General features: G+C 40.2%; 1 protein-coding gene across 2 annotated transcripts in view; it reads right to left on the reverse strand.

The window, feature by feature from the left end:
• The window catches only part of PKHD1 (PKHD1 ciliary IPT domain containing fibrocystin/polyductin), a 261,123-nt gene that overhangs the window by 80,146 nt on the left and 161,275 nt on the right, over positions 1-19,702 (reverse strand). For both annotated transcript variants that reach the window (XM_080584577.1, XM_080584576.1), the window contains 3 exons: positions 12,388-12,525; positions 3,340-3,453; positions 1,717-1,804 (listed from right to left, as the gene is read on the reverse strand). In XM_080584577.1, coding sequence (XP_080440703.1) covers positions 1,717-1,804; positions 3,340-3,453; positions 12,388-12,525 — 340 coding nt within the window. The remainder of the gene's footprint in view (positions 1-1,716; positions 1,805-3,339; positions 3,454-12,387; positions 12,526-19,702) is intronic.

Consider the following 19,702-nt stretch of genomic DNA (forward strand, 5'->3'; position numbering starts at 1 on the left):
CCTGACTCATGTGCTGACTCACACTGGAAAATATATGCAACAACTTCCCTCAGTCAATAGAAGAGCCACCTTCTTCAGCTATTCTAGGACTGACTTGCCTATTTCCTGTATCTAACCACATTAACTCTTAACTGGTTAATAGTATTAGTAGGTTCTGAAAAAATAAATAAATCTATGGCCAAGATTTTTCATAATAAATAGTTTCCTCTCCTCTCTCCTCTCCTCTCCTCTCCTCTCCTCTCCTCTCCTCTCCTCTCCTCTCCTCTCCTCTCCTCTCCTCTCCTCTCCTCTCCTCTCCTCTCCTCTCCTCTCCTCTCCTCTCCTCTCCTCTCCTCTCCTCTCCTCTCCTCTCCTCTCCTCTCCTCTCCTCTCCTCTCCTCTCCTCTCCTCTCCTCTCCTCTCCTCTCCTCTCCTCTCCTCTCCTCTCCTCTCCTCTCCTCTCCTCTCTCCCCTCCCCTCCCCTCCCCTCCCCTCCCCTCCCCTCCTCTCTTCTTCATTAAAGATTATTTCTTCATTAAACAATTAATTTTTAAACACTCCAGTCTGTGAGAGCTAACAACAAACAAATCCTACTTCTGAGGTGTGTGTCCTGTTGTCCATCCTTACAATGAGTTTAAACTAATTCCTTGCCTAAATGCCAATATTTCTCCTCTACCTAGGTGAGATCTCTTCCAATTAGTTTTTCTTAGGCCTAACTATTAGATTTTTTTCTTTGAATATTTGTATTTCAGTTTAAAATGAAGCATTTTGAAGAGTTACAGCAAAAGGTGATGAAAATTTCATGTAAGACAGAGTCCAGAATTAGAGCTCCAGAGAGAGAGGTACATGCCCATGCTACACGGGCTAACAGTGGTCAGGGCACTTACAGAAGAGATCCCTATACAGACGTTCACATATTCAGGTCAAAAGTTTGAACTTCAAGATGTAGCCAACCTAACAAGCAGCTGTGGTAACTCTACTTTACCTGCCTTAGGAGGTGGTTTTGACTAAGCCTTCAGACTGAAGTCATGGGTAAGGGCTCATGTAGTCTGCTGGAGGAGCTGTAAAAGGTTATGGAGGGGCAGCAACAGGGGAGAGAGAAGGTAGGAATTGAAACTGTTTCTGCTAAGTGTTAAGTGAAAATGTGTCTATACCTTGAAAGTTTCACATCCCAGACAAATACCTTACTCTTCAGGCAGTGCAGGCAACCTTACGTTCTCTGAGCCAATTAATTATTTATACAGAAAAGATTGATTCTAATAGCAGAAATTAGGATGTTTACTGCAGACACCACTTATTAAAGTACTGATCAAAGATGTTGAAGATCATGGTTCATATCCCATTTTTGCCTAATTCAGAGATGAAATTTGAATGTAGGTCTCAAACCAAAATGAACATCCTAATCACCAAGGTATCAGTCATTTTGGAATCTTCCAAAAAGAAAGAGGAAGAGAGAGGGAGGCAGGGAAGAAGGGAAGGAGAGAGAAAAGAAGGATGGAAAGACAGAAGGAAGCAAGGGAGGAAGGACAGGAAAGAAGAAAATCTTAGCTTCATTATTCTTTAGAACTGAATCTAAAAATAGTATAATTTTCTTGCATGATATAATATAGTTGTTCTTCTACCTAGACATAAACAGTACCTGTCAGAAAGGAAAAGAGTAATAAGTAATAATAGTATAAGTCATTAGAATGGGAGCCCAAACTTTGTATTTGGAGTCATATTTGGGCAAAATACCACCTTTCATTGCCAGGAGCAACGTTACTTCCGAGATGTGTCCAAGACTTCCCAGGATAAGCACTATAAATTTGCACCTTTCCATAAACCCCTGAGAAAAACAGAAGCAGGAGAGCAAAAATTAGGGCAGAGAAAGTCTTGAGATGAACTGAATAAGAAATATATTGATACCTCTCTATATATTAAAACATGTTTCTATACTTTATGAAAAGTGTAAGAACAATACATAACTTCCACTTGAAATAGAAAGTGAAGTATGAAAAATTCTGATATTATGCACTGAAATTTTTTGTTTCAATTCACAGTCCAATCAATTTAAAATTTGTTCTGCATCTCTAATTCTAACCCCTTTACTTCAGATGAGTTGTGCTTCAAGTGTTTGAAAGCCCAAAGCCCCCATTTAATTGCTTGGGCTAATGTCCTGCTTGGACAACTTTTTCCATGACATATTGTGTCACTGTAGTCCAAAAGCAGACTGTGGCCAGTATTGATAACCCATCTTGGATTATCTCACAAAGAAAGATGTTAAGAATAACTCCCATATCTTGCATTCAATATGGTTTAAGAGGAGAGGATGGGCAGTGAAGTCTTATTTGATCCATGATAGCATGCTAAACTGCAGCAGTGTATCTATTGGCTGTTTTAGCCCCTCCAATGATGCCCTAAAATGATAAAAAGTCAAATTGTTAGCAACACTTAGGCTTCGTCTTTTAAGTAATTTAGAGCTAAGAAAAAACACCCTCAGAATCCATTTCCTCTGTCAATGAAGTTTCTGTGTTGCCTTCCAAACATTCCACTTAGTTATTTACTAGATGTTTGTAATTTGCTGAAGTGAAACAGTTTCTCAGTGTTGCTATCATACACAAATTGTGGGGTTTGATTGTTTGTTTTCCCCTGAATTGCAGTAATATTCTACAAATCTAGATCCTGGCAATTTCTGTTGACAACTAAGTCTTGCAATACTTTAGTATTGTTTAAAATATGTAAAACAGAAAAAATAACTTTTCTTTAACTCTCATCATCTGAGGAGATCTAAAATTTAAACATGAACCTTCTTCTGTCAATCCCATGGATCCAAATGTTTAGAAGTATTTAAATGTGTGTATTTAGATCCAGCCAGTAGCTCTTGGACGTAATTCATCTCACTTAAGTCATGAATTTAAAAATAAACAATGTGAGTTTACACTTATCAGCCTAGGCTGAAAACTTTCAGGGTAATTTGTTTTATTCTAAGAGAGATCAAAGATAAGTGAGACAAAACACCATCTTCCAGCACACACTTCTCTCCACTCCATAAGGTCATTTTAATTTGTTGACAACTACCCTTTACAAATCTCAAACCTCAAACCTAACAACTGACAGGTCAAGACCAAATCCTCATGCATATGTATGACTCCTTTTAAGTCGTCTCTCGTTTCTCATATAAGTACCTCAGAACCTGACATCTTGTTGCTTATTTGCCTAAACAAAATCTCCACAGAAACTCTAGGAATGGACTTAGTAAAAGTTAACAGGTTTAGCTCAAAAAATGTGTACCTTTCTTAGATGTTTTTTTCTGCAGAAAAATTATACCAAACTATTGCCTAAGATTTGTATCCCATAAAAAATTAAACCCGTGTCTCATACCAATACTCCCTGGATGGACATTTATTTCCTCCAGACGATCACAGTAAATCCCTTCAGATGCCCGAAGAAGGATCAGTAGCTTTAAATCCTGCTCTAGAGGATGTTGAAAATAACCTGAAATAAAGAGAAAACAGCAACAACTGACACAGAGGTATTGGTGGTATCGGTGATGCTGAAATGGCCCTCCCTCTTACCTCATGGAAACGGTCCCCATGCACTTTGCTCCATGCCACAGGTCCCTCTTAAAGCTGAGTTGAATACTGTGAATGCCAGCAGTGGCTCAGTGTGGAAGTATTTCACCCACACCCCTTAACTTAGCTCCAGGCTCTCCTTGGAGTCAACAGAGAGAAAGAAAAGTTCCTTCATTCGGTGACTCACACACATCTTATACGGCCTGCCTTGCCCCCTGGAAGTGACTGCCTCTCCATTGACTTTGAAGGTAGCCTAGAGAGACTGCTCCAAACTCAGACATTCCAGTTAAGTGCCTAAATTAGGACGGAAGGGGGATGTGCCCTAAATCCAAATTTAGAGTCCCAGAAGGGTTTGCCCAAGGTCATTCAACGAGTGTGTAAAATGACAGGAGGTTCTCATTCATTCTGCTAATCACTGAACAAGCATTTCCTTTCTCCACCCACCTTTGCCTTTCTGCTCAGTTACATTTTCACCTGTTCCCAGGTAACTGTTCCCATTCTGCTGCCAGGATGGGTAAAACAGTCTTTCAAACCAATAAAAGATTTTACTAGAGCACGGGAAAAGAAAATGCCCAAGAAATTTTGGTGTGTGTGATGTTGCTCTTATCTTGTGATAAGTCTGTACAGTAAACTGTATTCCAACTGTGACTTCATTTATTTCACCAAGGGTAGTTTACAGTTTCAGAAGAAAATGGCCCAGCACTAAACAGATACTAGTGAGGAAAAAGTAGGACAGTTTTTGCCCTGGAGAAATGTATGCGGAGTCCAGTAAAAGAGTTCAGCATTCCTTTAAAATTAGAGATTAAATCAATTATGCAACAGAAAACTGCAGCAGATGTAGAACTAAAAAATATATACATATCTGCACAAAATTAGCTGCCCTGTCATGTTCTTTTAATATTTAAAAATTACTAGTTTGGAAAAGAGAGCTGATTTTATATCCTAAAGAAATATTCCTCTTTAAGAGCATTTTTAGTTAAGTGAAATCAAGAAATAAATTCATTGTTCCCCACCACCGTCTGACTGCTATCTGTGGGTATTTAAATTCTCTGTACAGCTTTTAAATGGATAAAAGACCAAGAGTACAAGATTTGCATGCTCCCCATCTAATACATCTCATACCAGTGAGTTCATTTTTTCTATGGGGACATGGAGGGAATTCAATCTTACGGCATCCATCACCCATTTTTGGCTTTCTGGCTTTGACTTTCTTGCTTAAACTCCCATAACCAAATACTAGTTTCAGAAAAGAAAACTTAGCGACAAGCACATTTACCACTGATGCACTAGGTTAAACAAATATCCAGCCAGAACTGCAGAAGAATTACGTTGACATTTGTGTCTATTTTTGTACTCAGAGTGATTGTTTTCCTGCTTCACCCTCACAGCAAGTTGTGATTTAAAATACTAAGCCTGAAGATATCTTCCCCAGTCCTCAGGTCAACCTTACCCCCTGGGATGAAGTGATCAGCTACACCAATGACCCAAAAAAGACTCAACAAAAATATTTAGAGAACTTTATATTGAAGTTACAAAGTTATTCACAAATACCTTTTCCTATGACAATGATGTCCCTTTAAACTGGGGGAATATTATTATCATTATGAATTACTATTCATGTTATTATTGGTGTTATTATTTTACTGCTGGTTACAAAGCCTTTAATATTTCTTCTACTTAAGTCAATTTAAAAAAAGCTATGTGATATATCCAACTCAGCTCAATTTTAAAACAATTTTTAAGTAGGCTTCCAGGCTTAACAGTCACAGAGATTTGTTTGGAAATGTGAATTCTAAATTCTTGGCTTGGAAATTATGACTCCTTAAAAAGAGGTACATGTACACTTAGCAAAAATTTGTGATTTTTTAATCCTAAAAAGCATGGCATTTTATAGAATGTTGCCCTTGTTAAAATCTCTCTCTCTCTCTCTCAAATCAGAGTGAGAAACAAAGCAGCTAACATAAAACTATTCATAATAGCTCATTACCATATTAAACCTTAGAAAAGAAATCCCAAAAGGAGAAGAAAATATTCATAGAAATTTTCCATTGCCTGGAAACTGAAAATAGTGTATCACACAAAAGACCACAGGAGATAACTATGATTAGAAAAAACAGACTTGTTTTAAGTAAATTTAGAACAAAAATAATCCTAATACTTATTTCCATTAATTGCTCAATTGTTTTAAGTCAGTGAATTTAAGAACTTGCATACAAGTGCTGCAAAAGAGTTAGCTCAGAAACTCATTGAACTACTAAAATGGATTTTTCAGTAAGTTTGGATCACTCATGATGTCTCAAAGAACTTGAAGGAACCTAATATTGTGCCAATATTCCAAACAAAGATAAAAGAACCCCAGGTAATTACAGCCCTGTCAACTCAACACTGATTCTAGAGGAAAAATAAATAAAAATGGAAAGTCCAACTCCGAACACAATTAATAAATCATTAAAGGTGGATGATATAATTAATGCCAATCAACATGGTTTTATAGAAAATAGGTCCTGTGAAACTTCCTTGTTATCACATTCTAATGAAATTACAGGTTGACTTGATAAAGCTAATAGTTTTGATATGACATAATCGGCTTCTCCAAGGCATTTGACTTAGTAGCACAAGACTTTCTGATTAACAACCTACACAGGTATGACAAGAACATGGCATGTTAATTTCCAGGCTGACTGATAGGCATAGGGGCTGTAACTCCAGAAGGTCAGTCTTGCAAGCCTTGCGGTACATGATGTTTTATCAATGACCTAAACATGTCTCAAAATATTGAAAGATAAATTGCCACAAATGGATAAAAAGATAAAGAGAAGGGCCAGCCAATACAGAAATAATTTGGAAGTGAAGAATATAGGGGAGAAAGTGAAGAATGTTCAAAATATAATAAAATGGGTCTTGAAAAGGTAATGACATCTATGTAAATGAATGAAGAGTGAAAGAAAACTAGGGAAAATAAAGATAATTCAAAAAAATGAGTAAGGTCAGAGAGATGTACTTTAGCTTAATCTAAGTAGAGTCCAAAAGAATGGCTCATGAAAATGAAGATATGGAAATGGTAGCTACCTCAGCTTACTCAAAGGAAAATCCAAAACAGATAATACACAATAGTTATTGGACCAGATAACTTTCGTTACCATATGAAATAACTGTCATATGAAATCACAGTTTTTGTAATAAGCAGTTTTGGTAAAACTACCAAGTTGCTATAAACAAAGGACTCACCATCTCTGCTGCACACATGTGAAGGATCTGGGTTTAAGTGCCTGTCTTTGAACTCTGGATGTTAAAACTTCAAGTCACTTGTCCCACTTTATTGTGATGAACAAGCCTTCCATAAAATCACATCAAACTCTCAAATTACCCATCCTGCACATGAGACGCACAGCAATGGATCCCATTTCATATTCCTACTACAAGTAGGTTTACCAATTTGATGAACGGCCTGGTTCATCATAAGGTGAGAAGATAAAGCATAGCTGGCAGAGATGTAGGAAAAAGGTAATTGTGACCAGCTGCTGCCAGAAGTGTCTGGTGAGATGTGCAGAAAAGGTTAGGAGGGAATAATGTCTGCATGTGCTGAAAGCTGTTCTCAGACACGCATATTTTTGCAGCTGGCTTACTTGGAATTTGAAGGGTTTGCTCATCTGTTGATTTGACACGTATGTGCCAGCCTGGGCAGAGCTCCTGAGCAGCAGTTTGTTCACTCCATATACCTCAGGCACTTCAGTGCAAGACAGAGTCAATCTGTTGGTGCATAGGAGCTGAGCTGTCTTCTCAGAGGTAGTCGGTCATTGCAACAGTTTGCCCAGGGAGGTGGTGGCGTCACCGTCCCTGGGGGTGTTCAAGGAAAGGTTGGACGTGGTGCTTAGGGACATGGTTCAGTGGGTGACATTGGTGGTAGGGGGATGGTTGGACCAGGTGATCTTGGAGGGCTTTTCCAACCTTAATGAGTCACTGCACAGCTGCTGTGTGCCTTCACTGTCTCTCTGATGTCTGATGTCACATCAAATGGCCTCACTGCAGGTGTGTGAACTTCTGTGAGGGGTGTCTAAACTGAGGTTCTTCAAGTGAGTATTGGCAATACACAGTGCAAAAATAAACACGTGACAATCCCATGTATAAGAAGTAACTTATACTGCTGATAAAGTCACCACAGTTTATCTACTTTCCTGAAGAAGTGTGAAGCCCTACTGCCTGGACTGAGACACAGTTCTGTTAGCACAACCTCTGGAGAAGGTTAAAACCCACTATATGAAAATAGGAAAAAAAATTATTATTATTATTATTATATTAATAATTAAGGGAGAACAGAGGGCTGTATTTTTTCTACCCAGATTTTCACTTACTGGACTGCAGTCTGGATCTAGTTTTCTGTTGGGTTTCAAAAGCATTTTCCAATGTTTTCATATTTCACTTTGATTCCAGATGTTCTTCCTGACAGTTTTTGGTGCATTTCTTTTTTTTCTTCTTTTTTTCCATAGCAAATCCTATTCATCTCTTTCTTAGAATAGTGGGTGTTTCCTCCCTTCTAACCTTTCTTTTATTTACAATATAACATGCTACAACAGCTGTTGCTTGTAAGAACAAGGAAGTCTCTGAGATAAGATTCCCTCCCTTTCATTGGTAAATAGACTCTGATAAGTATCTTGCTGTGACCACCTCCAGTATAAGCTCTGTATTTTCTGAATCCCAAACCTCTTGGACTCTTACCTGCTTAGCTATTTTGAAAATTGTGTTGTGTAGTCACCAGAAAGTAGGAAGGGTTTTTACTCATGGTCAGTGCATAGCTAGTCACATAGTGTTGTAGTTATCTTTCCCCATCTGTTCCTTCCAGTGTCCAGGCTACAGCCTGCAAAGCAGCTGTAAACAGGGAGGCATCACACTGTTGCCTCTTATAGATGATGCTTCCAAACAAAAGAAAGAGATAAGAGACAGACAGATGTGGAGCTGGAGAGCTGGAGCCAGCAGCAAGAAGTGAGAGATGTTTGTCCAAGGAATGTGAGACACGTAGGATGAGATTCAGCTGCCAAGATATGGATGCTTAATGCCATCTGAGAGCCCTAGCCCCCTGCAAATCTACTACGTGAGAATGACAAATATGATCAATGAGAGAACAGTGCCTTTTCAAGCAGAAGCTGGAAGCCAGCTTCACTTGTGTGCCTTAAGTGATCCAAAGTCTCCATATTTAGGCAACTGAACAATGTTCCCAGGGAGATTCATATAACTGCATTTTAGTTTCTTCATGTAGGTGAATCCTGGTTCTCTGGGTATCTGAGATCAGACAATCCAGCTTAGACTGTAATTTGTTCTAGTTCATTGTATTGGACAGTCCAACTGGAACACCCAGCTCACATCTTGAAGTCCACATGCAACACCTAAATGTTAGTGCCCTAAGCACGTAAAACAAATTCCTTCCCTAGATGATACTATCAGTTTGAAGAAACCAATGGCTTGGAAAGGGCAAAGACCAAACAGATGGAAGCTGAGAATTGAAGGAGATACAGATGGTGCAAGGAACTTTTCAAAACCCTTGTGTTATCTGGGACGAAAAAGTGACTACAAGATGGTACTCCAATCTCGCAACTAAAGAATATGGGACTCAGACAACTAAGGTATTAGAGATCTTGGAGGAATTCTGTGGCAAGACTCATTTGTGCCTCAGTTGTCATTATGAGGCTGAGCATTAATCACTGTTAGCACATGATCATCTCATGAAGCACAGTGATTTACTCTTTGGGAATTTAGTTTTTGGGTTCTTACTAGTTCTAAAAAAAAAAAAACCAAAACAAACAAAAAAAAAAACAAAAATAAATAAAAAAGTGGAGTGAATCTTTTGGAGTTCTCGTTCCACAAGCTCGATAAGAAACATCAAAAATGTCTGGGGTTTCATCTCCAGACAATCAAGCCATGAGCTAATGATGACCTTAGGCTTCTTGCTTCAAATGACTGACAAGACTGACAAGCAGCCATCACAAAATATCAAAAAAAAAAAAAACAAAAAAAAAAACAGGAATGTGACATGTTGAGACTGAAAAGAGAAATCCTATCTGGATTAGCGGGTTCTTACTTAGCGGGTTCTACTATAAAAAGCAAAAATAGCCTGCCAGCACTGCCAGCAAAGAATGGCTGAGTGTAGCCAAGACCAGGATGAGTCCAACAGATCAACTTGTGCAAAACGAACTTCAGCATTTTCTGCAAACTTATCAGGAGCTGAGGGCTTTGTTCAGCAGTGGAAGAGAACACTTTCCATGCATACTGTCCATGTTTTTTTGCTGACATGGGTTGAAATGAATACAACCGTCTTAGCACAGATCCAAAAAAGAACCTTTGGGATATTGAGCTCAGCATTTCCTTTCTTCTTCTGACACTGGTGTGCTGAGGATATTTAGCAAATCACTTAATCTCTCTGCACCTCAATCCCTCCTGCTATAAACTGGAAAAATATGTAATTGTTTTAAGGCATGGCAATGCAGGAAGGTGTAAATAAATGTTGCTTCTAAAATGTAATTGCAAATATCACCATCAGATCAACCTGGGTCTAACAACGCTGAAGGACCAGGATCACCCAGAAAAAATACGTTGTGGATAGACCCAAACATTTCTTCTGAGTTGTCTGAGGGCTCTGACAGAGGTTTTGCAATCCTTTTCAGAGCATTAGTCAACTCATATCTCCCTGTGATTCTGTTGATCATAATTCACACTGACCGCAGATTATGCCATATGTTGAAGAAATGATGACAGACCCTCCAAGATCAAAGGTGTCCCAACAGTTTTGATCTCCCAGCTTTGACTGTATTTTCTCATCCCAGTTTCACTGCAAATAACTGTTTAAATAAAATTAATTAGGATCTGGCTGATGCTTCAAAAACCCAATTTTTATACTGATTTTTTTTCTTTGTTATGTATTTCTGACGCCAATGAGTTCCCATGTGCTTGTAGTCATGTTTTAACCATCTGACTTCTTTATTTTTACCTGAAAATAAGATGCCAAGTGCTCTTAAGGGTACCAAAGTAAAAGCAAAGATTTGTTTCTCGAACTTATCAACATTCTCTAGCTGTTCAGGTGAACAAAATACTCAAGCTCTGCCAGAAAGTCTTTGTTTGGCCCAGGCCACTGGATTTGCAACAATGATGTGTGATCAAAGACTGCTATGCTGAAAACAGGGCATGGAGATGTTACACAACGGAGAAGACCTGGGGATTTGGATCACATGATGTCAACCTCAGATCCTGCTCAGGCAATGTTGAATGTTGATGTCCACATCTATTAAATCTGTTTACTAAACTGTCTCATTATCTATTTTGTGTCAGGATTTCTTTAGGGTGTGGTAGAATTGGACAGATGGGCTTCAGAACCTTCCTTCAGGCATGGAACAGTCAGGATTGGACAGATGGGCTCCAAGAAGCTACCTTTAGGCCTTGAACACATGGGAAGAGAAAGAGGAAGGGAAAAAAAATGTTCACTCCCAGTCTCATAGGCAAACATAGAGGCCAATATAAAATCGGGAAACTTGCAGAGTTTCTACGCACCTATCATCTTCACAGCTCAAACTAGAGCAAGGGTTTCTCTCCAGAAGATGCTGGACCACGATTCAACAGCTGCAAATACCTGTTTGGCTTTTAATATCATGACTACTCACAAATATGCTGGAGGGGAGTTCAGGCAGCAAAGTGCCTCAATGTTTTTTAATAAGTGTTTTTAGCAGTGAACACATGCTTTTTCTTAAAACCAATAAGAAACCACATTTAAACTACAAAAGAGTGTAAGTAAGAAATGACTGAGACTCTTTTAAGTGTATAGATATATTAACCTCGCAGATTAAGCTTTCAAACCTTTTATTTTTCTTCTTTTTTTTTTCCGAAGGAAAACATAAGCCAGCAAAATAACTCTTTTGGCCAGTGCGGTATTAACTAAACAGTCCCTTGAGATTAACAACAAACAAATATTGGAGCTAGCTTCCTTGGGGTGATTACACAAACAAATTCTCCTTTTAAAGTTCATGAAACCAATCTTGAGAAAGGTCAGACAGTGATCAACCATGTGATCCCTGCGTCCTAAGGATTTCTGTAAGTAAATACAATGCCTGGCTTTAGGAACCTCAATATTTAAAGGGAATTATATGAGTAATTACTTTTGTGCAGAAAAACACTGACCTGTCCACTCTAAATAATGTGGAACAGCCCCAGTGACACTGGGGACACTGAAAGCACTAGAAGTAGGGGCACGGTAGCACCTCCCTGAAGTCCTGGTACTCACGTGTACAGTAGGATGAGAGGAACAAATGCTCTGAGTCCAGATGTGCCAAATTTACACCACACTGGAATTTCCAGGCACCTGGGGGATTTTCCATCATTTTACCTGCATTGGCTTTAAATACCTTTGTGCCACCAATTGGCCTCGCTACTTCCCACAGTCACGGGGCACTGCTTGAACACAGAATAAGGTAGATCCTGCCCTGAAGAATTACTGTCTTACAAAGCAGCCCCATGTGAAGCAGGGAGGACTTTTACACAGACCAGATGAAATTTCAGCCACCACCTCCTCCATGAAAGCAGGAGGAGTTTTGACTTCAGTGGAGGGAGGACTGCAGTAGTTGCAATATGTTGTTATTAAATGAACAGGTAATTAGCTCCAGCAGATAATCATTGTGTGGTTAATGTGGATTCTGAGTGTCCACATTGCAGGCACCCAGGTAGTTGTGCTGCATTAGGATGGCAGCATGTTTCTATAGCACAACACAGTCTTCCTTCCTTCTTTCTTTGTCTATTGCTTCTTTCTATTGTCTATTTCTTGCTTTCTTTGAGAACAGAAATAAACCCCAGGCGTCCAGAAGACAGGCTACTCACTTACCCACTTTCAGCGTACCTCCCACCACCACAATACAAGCTGCATTCAGGACATTGCTGGCATTGGTGGGGAACTCGAGAGTCCCCAGGATGTAGAGACCTCTCAGAGGGGGAAGATCTGTGTCCACCAGGATGGTTCGGTCTGAGAAACAAAGCAGACAATTATTTAGAACAATGACTTGGAGATGGAGAAGCTTGAAAGGTTTGTTGTTCTTGAGTTTAGCTTTCTTTAAATCTTTTTTCTTTCTGTGTGTGTGTGTGTAAAACTACTGGAGCAGGGCTTGGATATTTGTGCAGCATCCACAGCCAGAGCTTCATCTACATCTGAGGCTCTGTGGCATGAGTGTAATCTTATAAATGAACGATAACATAAAATTTATAATGATATTGTTGCATGCTTAAGTCTCATCAAATGTCACTTGAACATTAAGAATGAATATAAAAGGCAGCAAGTTGGAGACATGCCATTCTCACTGGGTGAGCCTTGCACTGTTTATGAAAATAAACCTTGATCACCTAATACGATGAAAGAGGAATAAGTTAAGCTGTCCAGACAGTATTTTTCCCTCATGAAACTGCAGAGAACAAGAATGAAGGAAGTGAAAAAATGCTGCATTCCCTATTAATTATTTGGTTAACAGAAACCAGGGGAAGCACCATTCCCTCAGCTCCTTGAGGACAAAGCAAGAAGCATGAGTCACTTCTGACCTCATTTCCAGACTCCTTGATCCCTGCTTTGACCAAGCCGACACTAAAAGTACACTACAGCACTGGATATTACCAGAGATCAATTTATGATTTCCTATGCCAGCTCATCTCTGAAATGCAGTTAAGGTAATTTTGGACTGTTGTTGATTGAGCGCAATGACAGCATCACTGCTGCCTCCTAAAGATCCAAGCTCACAGTCTGTGAACCATCCAAATACCACTTAAGCTTTCCAAGTAGGGCATGAATAAGGACTTAGTGCATCGTTTAGAGGTAGCCCACCACACAGAGGTGAATTCCACCCTCAGGGCACATCTAATGTTCTTTAATTTTACTGGGAGCTTTTCAGTTGATTGCACTGGAAAGCAGTTCAGACCCCTAAATCATGGTGTTCATCTCCTTTCATTATCAACAAGAGTAACAGCTTCCTGATATGATGCATCTCTGAGACAGTGGATGCCCCTGGAAGAAGAGGGCATCATTCAGGGTCTTTCTGTGGAGTAGAAGTCCTGTTTAGGACCTAATTGTGGCTTTCACAGAGATAGCTTGCAGAAAATGAGAATTTTCAATGAGAAATTTTCAACAGAATGGCAGCTGCCAAATCCTACCCTACAAATCAAAGTCACTGTCGCTTTCCTTGATACAGTATATAGTTATTGCGAGGCACAGATACACAAGGCAGGAGGGATTAAGGAACATGCATTTTCCAATGGGCTTTGGCAAAACAGAGAGAACGGGCCCCCTGAAACACTTTTGGTGTGGAACATAGGAACTGACATGCAATATCTTGAGAATTGGATCAGCTGTTTCATGGTTTTGCTTCTGTCTATAGCCATTAGCAACTGCTTTGGACAAAGACACAAATGATCATGCATTAGGAAGCACAGGGAAAGTCTTCTCCTCAAAACGTGTAATTAGACGTTGACTCAAGCTATTTAATATGAAGGTTTAACTCTTCTAAGCCCCTGTCTGCAGGAAACATAATCAAAAACTACATAAATTAGACTCAGGAGGGGTCTGGAAAAAATATGAGTAGGCTGTCTTAATATTAGCATTTCCTAAATCTTTGGGTTTGCATCACTGAAGTGTCACAGCTGTGTGTGGAGGGGAAACTACTGCATAGTGGGGACCTGGGTCTGCTTACAGGTTTGCTTGTCTCTTCTCCACACATGGTCCTACTCTGTCCCTGTAACTCAGTCTTCCTACCTCTTCCTTTCCCATTTTTTTCTCTTTCTCTCAAGCTATCTTCAAGAGACACCCTCTATTCTCAAGGACTATGCCAAGAACTGCAGCAATCCATGGTGACTCAGAACACCCCATCTCAAAAGAAATTCCCTGCATCCTTGGGCTGAAGCATCTTTCAAGCATGCAAAATTTTCACAGCAGTCAGATGTAATAAGTCTCTACAGAGCAAGCACATTTTGATTTGTTTTGTTTGGTTTCCCCCTAAATCCGATACTGTTAGTACTTGATATATTTTCACAGGCATGAAGAAGCTCCCATCTATAATCTCTTTACAGGACAGGTGGAGTCCTATGCCCTGCAGAGCTGAGAAGGGGAGGCACAGTATGTGAGGATATGAAACAGAGAGAAGAGAATGAGGGGGAAGATGTTGTTAAAATGATATCTTTCAGACAGAAAGGGGAATCTAGTTTGTGAAATCACAGCTCAAGAATGTGGCAAAAAGCTGCAGTTGACAAAGGCCGTAAGTATATTCATCAAACACAGGCTGAAACATTTTTACAAGGAAAAGAAGAAGTGCTCCTAGGCATACCATTTATATGTCAAGTTTCAGTCTAGAACAGATATTTTTGCTGAGTTGCACATCTTTCTAAAAAGGGTTTTATAAAGGAAATGCTGACTGCTCTGTAACTGTAGCATCATGTATGTGAGCCTTGAAACACAGTCATGTGAAATTCTCCCATTCATACTGATCTCTGCAAACCTGCGGTTTCCTCTGTTTAAAAGAACAACATTTGGGAAGTCACGTCCAGGGTGTCAAGTCCTCAGAGGGTGAAATGCTGCTCTGTAGAGACAACAGAAGGCTCCTTTCACAGTAGAAAAAGTTCCTTGCACGCTTGAAAAAAGCAAAGAGATTCAAAGGAGACTTCAGGATGAATACAGTCCCTACAGAATATGCTCAGTCATGTAATAGAGGAGATGGCTACTAAGGGGTTAAACTCATAAACTTTAGGTCCCTAAGCTCAAGAGATTTACTTTCAGAGAATGATGAAACTGGGTGGCTCTTCTATGAAGACATTCACATAACAGCAAGCAACCACTTTCAGAAAACGATAGTTCAAACCTGAAAACAGGCTACATTTCACCATCCATATACTTTCTCCAGACAAAAGCTCACAGGTATGCCACAGTCTTAATATTCAGGCGTACAACACTGCAAACTTGCTAATGACTCCAGCAATGACACAAAATGCCTTTGATCAACCGCACTGCTATATAAAACACCATAGCATGCCATTGAATGGAAATCAGGCACAACAGAAGAGCTATTATACGAGATACAGTACTACAGCATTCATCTCTTCAAACAGAAAAAGTTCAAAGAATATCAAAATCAGAAAATGAATAACAGAGTGAATTCCATCACTTAAAAAAAAAAAAAAAAAGAAAGAAAAAAAAAATTGCCAGAGGCTACATGATATCATATCAATACCCTTCAAAACAGCATTCCATCGGCTGGAATTATAACACGTTCTCCTTCCACCCAAGGCGCGCTGCGTCAGGAGTGTGTCACACTGAAAACCATAAACCAAAGGCCTGAAAATCCGAGGGCTTGAGAAGCTAATGCTGCCGGACTGGCATGACTAAACTCATCCAGCTTGTTTTCCAAGGTGGAGAGGCTGCTGAAGTCTGATGCATGCAAGAAGTCCTTGCGGGATGGCTGCAGCTCTGGAGGATGAACCTCTAGAGATAAAAGCACAAGTTGCTGCAGCTTGAGCTAATTTTTTCCAGCTGGGGCTGGAAGAGACTTATACCCGCTAGGGAGTCAGAGACTGAGGGGACTTGTAACACACCAACCCTAAAAGTTACTCTAACATGAGGGATCCACCTCTGTTGCAAGTAAAATTCAGCCTCGTACCAGGAGGTCTGTGAACTTCTTGTGAAGTCCCATTAATGCTTTCAAAACAAAGCACCGAACAAAATAAGTTGGTACAACATCCCCCTTTCCAGCTCTTCGGTGAACACTGCGAATTCAGATTCACTCAGAGATTCCAGCACAGCATCAGACCTGGACCAAAGTCACCCCCTGCATTTCTTCACACCAAAAACAGTACTAAGCACCCATTATTTGCTTTTCTAGTATTCTAAAACTGTTCTTTGGAGGCTGAAAGGACCGATCCAGTAATCAAAAGTAGGTCCAGGGCTTGGCTTTCAAACTGAAAATCATTATGGATAGCTCTCAGAAAAGAATCATAACTAAAAGACAGTAGTCAGTGAGATACATCTGCACCTTGTCAGGAGTGAACCTCGAAAACTTACTTTGGTGTGTGCAGCAGCACAGAGTTTGTTTGGTTTGCAAGACATTTAAATGAGCTTTCAGATTTCTGTAGCTACCTGGTGTCATTCTGAGTTCAGTGGGTTCTGCACAAGCCAGCTGAGCACAAGAGGTTCCACCTAAACATCAGGCAGCACTTCTGTGCCGGGCGGGTGCCGGAGCCCTGGCACAGGCTGCCCCGAGAGGGGCCGGGGGCTGCTCCTTGGAGAGCTCCCCGAGCCCAGGGCCGTGGGGCTGGGCACCCTGCTGGGGCAGGGGGGGACAGGGGCACCCAGGGGTGTCCCCAGCCTCAGCCATTCTGCAATTCTATGAAATGGGATAGGAAACAAAAAAAAAAAAAGTTTTAAAATAAAAATAAAAAGCCATGATTAAACATAAATTTTTGGCCCCCTGATTCCCTGTAGGTTGAGAACACCCCTGTCCATGGTAAAACACAGATCATGTTGAGTAGTCCATCCCTTATCCTGCTGCCTCCCAACCAGTAGACACCAGTGTGCTAAGGGACTACACCACATCCTGCAGCACAGTGCAGAACTTCTCCAGTTCAGCTGACCAAACCTGCGCTGCTCTAAATTTGGGAGATGTTTGTTCTGACCCCAAAGGCTATGCGGTCATGCTGCACAGCAGCAGGCCTAAGCTAATGAGCTTTGCCTCTCAGGAGAGCTAATTAGTTCTGGTATTCCAGCATGCTGATGCAGCAGTATTGCTCCCAGTCCTAGAACTAGATGGGTTGGGCTGGGCTGTGGGCAGTTCTGTGCAATGCTTCAGGCACAGCTTAGTCATGTAGGGCCTCGTGGTATGTGACAAAGGCCCTGGTCAATATCTCATGTGGCAGCTTGAAATGAGATATTATAGGAAGAGGCTTACACTCACCTCTGCAGGAAACACAGGCCAGTTTTGTTCATAGGTGAATTTGCAATGCAGCAAAGGACTACCACAACCTCAGCATCCAGTTTCCACTCTCCTAACCTAATCAAAACAACAAACCTCCAAATCCTTAGCTGAGCGTTTTTTTATTTATTACTTTCTGTGTCCGTGTAATTGTGATTTGCCTCCTGTAATCATCTGAGCACACTCAACATAATTCATTCATTGTCAGTACATAGGCCACCACTGCCATTGACATTCTTGTGCCTCATCATATCACTCTCTGACACACAATTATGTTTTTGAAGGCTGAAATGCTTTGGTCTTTTAACAATCATGGGATCTAAGTAGGGGTGATTTTTGACCTGGGTATAATGTGATACATAAGAAGTTGAAACATGATCTAGTGTTGTCTTCTTGCCTTGCTCTCTGAGAGCTACAGATAACAAAATACACAATAGAGAGCAAAATTCAACCATGGGAAAAGGATCAGAAAGAGAGCAAAGCACAGAGGAAATGCACCACTATTTAATGTCTGTATAAGGGGTCAGATATAATGGAGGTGAGAGTGGAATAGGAACCAGGGAGAAAGGACACTTTCTCTCTTTCTTAATGGCATGATTCATGTTCAACATGAAATACCAGTGGAATGGATGGAGTACTGTTGTTGGAAGTGAAAAGCAAGTCCATGTTTTGGGTGTTGCACTTGGACTTTGGAGACTGGCAGTCAATCCCCTGTGCATGGATGTTAGCATTGTGTGTACAGACATAGATACATCCTTACATTAAGGGACATAGACTTTTATGGTTCAGAGGACACGCATTAACAGCAAGTTAGTTTCTTCTCTCCAGGTAATCCTGAATGAGGTTCAGGACACAACTTATGGCGCCTGACCTGAGTCATCTGATAAGCTCCGACCATAATAAATTTATGTAGGCATTTAGTACGATCTGAAATGCCCTTAGATATTTGAGACCTCTACACCATGGGACTGGCAAATATGACTTAGGGGATACCTGTATCCAACTAGGTGTTCACCTGGAGGCCAGGCAGGACAATCCTGGAGTGCTTCAAACACTAGATATCTTCATACAAGCAATATATAGAGCCCTGGACTTCTGCATAATATTGTCATCGAATCTTAAAGAGCAACTCAGTTCACATACACATCCACAATTCTCCTAGCTCTGCTGACTGGAATGACCAGGAGCAAGTTCAAATGCTTAAACACAGACTCCTACTGTTACTGTAGACGCACACAGGGCATAGGACTTACAGCAGCTCACACCCCTGCATGGTCATCTCTGTGGCTTCTCTGGCCTCTGACCTTACAAACACTCAAAAAAACACACTATGCTCTTTGACAGGAAATAGGAAACTAGTTGGGAGAAGGAAATTATTCTTCATGTAAAAGTAAGTTCGTACCCAAAAGTAAAGACAAACATAACATCAAGATGATCCAGAATGAACATGTCTTGGGGGGAGAGGCTATGTTGTTTGTTTTTTTAACATTTGTCAGAAAAATGAAGATTAAGCTAAATACTCATTGAAGGTTGAACATAATTCTTAATTTAATCTGAAATTATATATTCAATCTTAAGAAGGTTTGGGGTTGCTTGGTAGTCTTTTTAGCTTTTTTTTTTTTTTAATCAAACCATAAGTATATTTCAAAATAAAATAATATTCTTAATTGGAAACATTTGCTGAAATTAAAATAAGTTCACAAAGTGTTTCAGTAAATCTGAAATTCAGTCAAACTTAAAAGAAATTGAAAGAATGGGGCTGTTTCAGACAAAAATCTTTTATCCAACTTTCAACCCAAAATAAATGGACTCCATAAAAGAGGCTGAGTGAGGGGGCAGGGTGATAGCATCGAAATCCTACTTGCATGACTTACCATCATCCTTTTCTGAACTTAAATTACTTCTTGCTACACGCATAAGGTTTTTTCCCAGTTATTTTTATAGAGATTTGATGCCAAGTACACATTTTGGAAGCATAATAAGGAAGAAAAAATAAAATCCAGCTCAGCAGTAACAGAATCATAGAATTTTAGAATCATCTAGTTTGGAAAAGACCTTAAAGATGATCACATCCAACCATCATCTTGACCTACCGAGTCCCATCACTGGATCATGTCCCTTAATGCCACATCCACACCTCTCTTAAATACCTCGAGGGATGGGGACTCCACCAGTTCCCTGGGCAGTCCGTTCAAATGCTTGACC

This window comes from Anser brachyrhynchus, assembly GCF_964034855.1.
Source record: "Anser brachyrhynchus genome assembly, chromosome: 3".
Classification (NCBI taxonomy): domain Eukaryota; kingdom Metazoa; phylum Chordata; class Aves; order Anseriformes; family Anatidae; genus Anser; species Anser brachyrhynchus.